The 7,623-nt window shown below is 37.1% G+C and overlaps 1 protein-coding gene across 2 annotated transcripts in view; it reads left to right on the forward strand.

Moving 5' to 3' along the window:
• The window catches only part of LOC113817608 (frequenin-1), a 495,872-nt gene extending 491,249 nt beyond the window's left edge, over nt 1-4,623 (forward strand). Inside the window, exons 7-8 of one of the 2 annotated variants that reach the window (XR_011399573.1) lie at nt 572-798; nt 1,210-1,350. Coding sequence is in view for 1 of the 2 variants with exons in the window: in XM_070139047.1 (XP_069995148.1) it covers nt 1,210-1,377 (168 nt within the window). In the remaining variant the exon portion in view is untranslated. Of the gene's footprint in view, nt 1-571; nt 799-1,209 lie in introns of both variants that reach the window. The other variant, XM_070139047.1, reaches the window with a different exon arrangement.
• The last annotated feature ends 3,000 nt before the right edge of the window (nt 4,624-7,623 follow it).

A 7,623-nucleotide genomic window follows, 5' to 3' on the forward strand; every position in this document is an offset into this window, starting at 1 on the left:
TCTTCCTTCTTCCCTCTCTTCCTCTATTCCCTTCCTCCCTCTCTTCCTCTCTTTCATTTCTCCCTCTCCTCCTTCTTCCCTTCCTCCCTCTCTTCCTCTCTTCCTCTCCTCCCTTTCTCCCTCTCTTCCTCTCTTCCTTCTTCCCTTCCTTCCTTCTTCCTTCCCCTAAAACGAAAGAGAAACTCCCTTTTTTCTTGTCTGAGGTTTCTTTTTGTATCTCTTTCCATTTTCTGCATTCTCTCTCACCCTTCTTTCCTCTTTTCCTCTCTACCCTTTCTCCCTTCCTCCCTCTCTTCCTCTCTTCTTCTCTCCCCTTTCTCCCTCTCTTCCTCTCTTCCTTCCCCTAAAACGAAAGAGAAACTCCCTTTTTTCTTGTCTGAGGTTTCTTTCTGTATCTCTTTCCATTTTCTGCATTCTCTCTCACCCTTCTTTCCTCTTTTTCTCTCCTCCCTCTCTTCCTCTCTTCCATTTCTCTCTCTCTTCCTCTCTTCCTCTCTTCCTTCCCCTAAAACGAAAGAGAAACTCCCTTTTTTCTTGTCTGAGGTTTCTTTTTGTATCTCCTTCCACCCAGGGACAGGCACCCGAGGCCGAAGACGAGAACACACCCGAGAAGAGAGTGGATAAAATCTTCTCCCAAATGGACAAGAACAACGACGAAAAACTCACCCTCGAGGAGTTCAAGGAGGGCTCGAAAGCTGACCCTCGCATCGTCCAAGCACTGTCTCTTGGCGACAACTAAATGCTCTCCTCCCCTCCCCCCCCTCCCCCAAGTTCATCCTACTCGAATGCGATGCTCAAGTTCGTAAATGATTTCACACGCTTGGGGATTTTCTATCTTTTTTTTCTTTTCTTTTTTCTTTTTTTTCTATCTTTCTTTTTGGGTAATCTTTTTATTTTCTTTCTTGAATGAGGTTTGGTTCATTCTTAGTGGATAACTTTTTAACTTTTTTTTCTAATACTTTTGGTATCTCAATCTCTTTATCTGTTTTTTTTTTCGTGGGTTTCTTCTTCTCTACATATTTACTTTCTCTTCGTTTTACGTATCGTAATGATTCACTTTTTATTTTATTTTCTTTCTCTCTTTCTCGATTTTTATACCTTTCCCCAATACGTAGTTTTGGATTATTTTGGTTGTACTTTCTCTTTTCATTCCTCGTCCATCTCCTCTCTCGGATCCCTGCTAATCCCTCGGGCTTTCTCCTCCGGCAGGGTCAAGCACCTGAGGCGGACGACGAGAACGCGCCGCAGAAGAGAGTCGACCAGATCTTCTCCCAGATGGACAAGAACCACGACGAGAAGCTCACCCTCGAGGAGTTCAAGGAGGGCTCGAAGGCTGACCCCAGGATCGTCGAGGCCCTGTCTCTCGGGGACAACTGAAGCCTGCGCGTCCTCATCTACCTGATCCTGAATCCTGAACCTGTTTCGTCAGCGCCCCTCGGAGACGCTTCCTCCTGATGCTTCACCTGCGTCGTCTTCCTCTTCCTCTTCCTCTTCCTCCTCCTCTACCTCCTCATTTACTTATTCCTCTCCTTCCTCCTCCTCCTCCTCTTCCCCCTCCTCCTTCTCGCCCTCCTCCTCCTCCTCCTCCTTCTCGCCCTCCTCCTCTCCCTTGTCCTCCATCGTGACACTCCACAAGTCGTGTTCCAACGTCGGTCCTCCAGGTAGCGATCTGCTGAGCGAGAGAAAAAAAAAGGTTCCCCGCCATCGACTCGCCGACGTCGTCCTCGAAAAAAAAAAGATGTTCAAGAAAGTCCTTTCGAGAAAATGGAAAAAAAAACTTTGATTTCGATGTTCCTTTTTTGGTCTCTTTTTGTATCATTTTTTGGGGTTCCTTCGTTCTCCTTCGTAATGCATAGCTTGAGCACTTTACCCATGTATTGTTATTACTCTCAACAGCAGTTAATCAATACTCAATGCGAGATATGAAGGAAACGTATATATATATATATGTATAAATAATACACGTTTGATATGTAATCATTTCTTTAGGGAATGTTGGTTAATGGATGTGTTGATCTGTACCTGTAATTGTATGTTATCTGGTTAATGCAAGGTAATGTTCCCACGTTCTCACATTCTCAACATTCTTAATCACTTTCTCAAGATTATTCTGTATAAATCATAGACGCATTAACCATCTTTCTTTTTTTTAACTATAATACCATTACTCAAACCATTTATATTCCAATCTTTAAATCATTGTGTACTTTCTGCATGAATCAAAAAAAAAGCATAATCATAATGGTTGTTTAATGAAGAGAAAAAAAGAAAATTAGATTGATATTGACGACAAGTTTGAAGAGTCGATGATCACCCTGACTTTCACACACATTTTTTCCCAGCGTTCTCAGACGTCAATGGACACTTGTATATCTAGCACGTTCACCGAATAATCTTTATCATATATCTTGGGAGATTTCATTTGGGAAAAAAAAGAAGAAGAAATACATAGATCTTGAAACCTACCAATCTTTAAACTAGGATGATAGACGAAATGGAATTCTTAGGGTTAGGTCCGAACTCTTTACTCTCGTGAGGAAATAGATTAAAAAAAAAACTTTGATAGGGGAGCTGACGGTGTAATCGAAGAGTAATTAGTATGATGATAATAATTAGAATACTACTAGTGATGATGACATGCTGTATAATCACAATTAAGTCTTCAAACTCTATTAACGGCGAGGTTTTAAATCCTCGCCCGGCAGCCAATCAAATCAAAGCTTCAGAGAATGCACCAATCAGCTCGCAGTGTATAAAATGAATGGCCTCCGCGCGTTCACAACTGAAAAAAGAACAGTTCTTTCTTTGATTCTTAGCGTTAATGTTCAGAGTTCAGAGCTGGGACCTGCGATGTGTAGATATTAGACTTATTATCTGCAGCGGAATATTCAAAACACTTGCTCATTACTGCAGGTCATTGAAGAAGAAAAAAATAATTAATAATAATAATTAATAATAATAATAATAATTAATAATAATAATAATATAATAATAATAATAATAAGTTTGGCTTTGTTTGTACGCTTAGAAAGGTGCATGAGAGCAGCATTTTATCATCAAAGAATTTTTGGACAATATACCGTTATAATCTTTTTATCACGGGCGTTACTATTGATAAACATAGACATTTATGACCATTTTTGTCACTACTTTTTTTACGTTATTGTTCGAAGGGAAGCTGAGCGAAGCCAAAACAAAATGGCGACGTAATTTTCGGCTTCCTCGTCTGTTTTCCAACACTACCACTGATGTTACAAAAGAAAAAAAAAACTTTGTACCATGTGTTCAACTTAAAAACAAACAAACCCTCTGGCACTCAAGATAAGGATTCGAATTCTGATACCCCACTTCACGTAAACGACTTAGTAAGTTCACTGGAACTGACCAGGCATAATAATCAAGCAGCCAGTGTACTTATCTGACTGATCCCTTGGGCACTGCATCTTTTAAAACCGATCCCTTGGGCGTTGCATCTTTTAAAACCGATTCCTTGGGCGCTGCATCTTTCAAAACCGATCCCTTAGGCATTGCATCTTTTCAAAGTAACAATCATAATACAAAGTGGAAAATTGTATTACCTACCAAATAATGATATTGATAATGTGTGATTTCAGAATACGAGCCAACGTGTCAACCAGTTGCTTGAGTGGTGTTCCGGCGTCGTTAAAAAAGAGAGAAAGAGAGAGAAAAACAAAATAAAGAAAAATAAAATATGATCATACTAATAACATCTAACCATAATTCAATCAAATTAAAATTAATACTCGTTATGAATATACGAACACAACTAAATATCGACCTTAATTCTCGCAAGTTGAATATTTCCCGCCGCATCAAAAAATAATAATCGGAAAGAGAAGAATAGTCACGCCGCTCATCTCTCTCTTTGCGCTTTCGGATTTAATGTGATGCCGGAAATACCATGTACTCTGTCACCTCGCTAGGATGCTTATTGGGATATACACGCAAAGCTCAGAGGGTTGATAGGGCCATTTCAATTTACTTTTTTTATATATTATAAATAATGAGTTATTATTTTTTCCTAATTTGGATGAGTTTCACGTAACTTTTATCCCCTCTATCTTTCCGTCTCCGATTCTCTTCTTTTTTCTCTCTCTTCCCATTTCTCGCTTCTCTCCTCTCTCTTCTCTTTTATTCTCTACATGTCTCTCTCTCTCTCTCTCTCTCTCTCTCTCTCTCTCTCTCTCTCTCTCTCTCTCTCTCTCTCTCTCTCTCTCTCTCTCTCTCTATCTATCTATCTATCTCTCTATCTATCTATCTATCTATCGCACCTTTCTTTCATTTTCTCACCCTCTATCTCCAAATATTTATTCTACTCTTTACTCACATCTATGCATATATTTACTTCCTGTTTACCTGAACGTATCTCAAATTCTCTCTTAAACGATTCAAGTTCAAATTAACTTCTAACATAAGTAAATAATTTCTTTGAAACGATAATACATTTTTTTTCTTAAGAATATAAACAGTGAAAGCAGTTATCTAGAACAGCTTAATATAGAAACACTCATTTACGCTTAGATTTCAGTCATGTAAAGCTAATATACACTCAAGCAGCACACACACACACACACACACACACACACACACACACACACACACTTTAACCACAGACTGACAGATACACAGACACATAAGTACACCCTCAGGTTGGAGAGAGAAAGAGACAAAACATATAATATCCACAAAAAGATATATATATAAATAAAATTCCATTCACACTCACACCTCAAACTATAGTCTGTAGGTCTTTAAATATTATGTAGCTCGTCGAGACAAACCGACTGATCTATCGCACATCTGATGTTGACACCCCATGTAGAGAGACAGTTCTGCGCTTAGAATTCCTTTCTTGTTAGTCAAGATTCTACAAAAAATGCGAAAAAAGGAAAAAAAATAGCTTTTTACTCGAGTTTCATCATGTCACGCCCCTCCCTCCCCTTCTCCCTTCTCCCCCCCCACCCCATGCCCTCTAAATCCTTGTCAACGTCACCATATAATGGTATGGTAATGATTTAAGCATAATTTTGTGTCCTATGCGCTATGCTATATCTGTAGGATAATGTTTACAAAACAAAAGAAACCCTAAAAAAAAATGTTTTTTCATAATAATATTAAGTGCCCATTTCTGCAACATGTGATAAAAGTCCAAACCTGCATGTGTGTTTCATCATATACTTATCTACTACGTGCAACTTTTTAAAATAAAAGAGTTTGATTTACCAAACCAAGGCCATATTTCATTTCGTGAGGCCTATGCCGCAGAAAGCTCGTATTCTGAAGCTGCACTGACCTCTCAGGAGTGTATGATGACGAAGACGATGAAGAAAACCTTTTAAAATAACATTCAAATTGAGAATCTAATTTTTGAAATCAAATGTTCACTACCAAGCAGAATTAAGATTAAGGAATACGAGACCTGAAGATAGGAAATATATGTAGTTGTGTTGTATTCGGAAACTTTCGCTGAAGAAGTGGATGCCGAGGAGGGAGCTAGATGATTGGCTGGCGCGGCAACCAATCAGCGCGCGCCACGTCCTGTCCGCATCCTGGCGATTGCCTTCCGAATACGCAAAAAATACGTTAAAAGTTGTTCGTTGACTGTGACAATCACATTTCTCATTGGAAGTGAGGGTAGATGGCGAGGCATTCTCCTGGTTATGTAAAACGGACGAAAAAAGTCCATTAGATAAGCAAGAATGTCTTCTTTTTTTACACTTATACCGAAGACAAAACATCGGTCTGGGAAGCATATATATACCTGCTCAGAGAAACCCGCCATTGTTATAAATTTTATTAGACTTATTTATCATGCGGTCCATTTGTACCTTAGTTTAGATATTTTACACGTATTTCTCAGGAGAAGCGAAAGATAGTTGAAGCCAGCGAGCTTCGTCTCGTTGGCAAGCTTTAGTTTTAATATTTTTGCATAATAAAAATAACTTTTCCACCCCTTGCATTAAATTGCACGAGGGGTCTATGAATGGTACATAATTACTTTAATCTACATTATGTAAAATTATTCTAATCCTTTAAGAGAGAGGAATATTTTTAAAAATTCGACTTGAGTAAGAATTTCCACGTTTGAGATTAGGTTTTCCAAGGTCATGGTAAGCAACAGGAGTATAAAACGGCGACCAATAGGAATGCTCCTTACATCCCTTTGGGAGAGTCGAGCATTCTGATTGGTGGACGGAGCAACCAATAACATTCCACGCGAAGTCTTACTCTTAATTCTGAATGGCTTCTACAATCTGCGCTAACCAATCAGAACTAAGCTTTTGGAGGAAAAACAAAAACAAAACATAAATAAATAAATAAATAACCTTGCAATTTCACGGTTGATCTTTAGATGAAATTTGATATGCGTTTCAGAATTCGTGATCCATGTACTGTGTATGATCACCATATAGTTCGAATGGAGGAAGCTGAAAAGGATCTTCAGGGGAAACTTAGCCAAGTTTGTAGAAGACAAAACATCTTTCCTTTGCACTGACAGTCATCACTTTACTACATATTCCGTGCCCATCATGATAAGGAGATGACATTCTAATGATGATCATGTATATGTATATACTCGTATGTGTGTGCATGTATGTATATGTATATGTGAATATATATATATATATATATATATATATATATATATATATATATATATATATATATATATATATATATATATATGAATATGTAAATATACATGTAAATGAATATATACATACATATATATATATATATATATATATATATATATATATATATATATATATATGTATGTATAAACATAAAACCACTGGTTATTATACATAAACATAAAAATATTAAATCCTATGCAACTTCACCTTAGCGCGGACACCGTCGGTAAAAAAAAAACAAATAAAAATCATCTTAGAAATACGATAATAATCACAAAACTAAAACAACAAATCAAAAATAACCTTTATTAAAAAAAATCACTAAAACTGTGCTAAGAAAACCTTGTGAAAATCCATCCTTGTACCGAAGTTTATGGAAATTGTACCCAACCTACATCCTTCCGCTCTGTGTAATTCCAGTTATATAAATCTTCTTAAAAAAGAAAACAAATTAAAAAAAAAAAAAAACTAATAATAATAATAATAACAATAATAATAATAATGAATATTAACACTCTGTTCATCTCACATCTAATTAGCCAATGTTTAGTATTTAAGGAACAATTTTTCAATATTTTCTGAATAACATCTACTTTTTATATTCATACATGTGTCATTTTTGGATTTTTGACTTGTGCAATAATTTGCTACCAGACCTATGCACGGTGCGTGTTGTGAATCTGTTAGACGAAGCCGCTGTTCACACTCTCGGACGCGGCCTCATGCAACTTCATGTCTTATCAGTCCTTATCATACGTATCAATCTTCCTTCTCTTTCATTTCCACGTTGTTTGGGGATTTTTTTCTCATTCTTTTTTTCTTTTCTTTTTTCTCTTTCTTTTTTTTATATTTCCTTTTTCTTTTTCTTTTCTTTTTTACTTCTTGGCAAAAGGGAGAGACATAACTTGTGTACAATGAGTGTCCAGTTTGTTTTGGGATTCTGAGCCTTGGAGAGAGAGAGAGA

The sequence above is a fragment of the Penaeus vannamei genome, chromosome 25 (genome assembly GCF_042767895.1).
Source record: "Penaeus vannamei isolate JL-2024 chromosome 25, ASM4276789v1, whole genome shotgun sequence".
Lineage (NCBI taxonomy): Eukaryota > Metazoa > Arthropoda > Malacostraca > Decapoda > Penaeidae > Penaeus > Penaeus vannamei.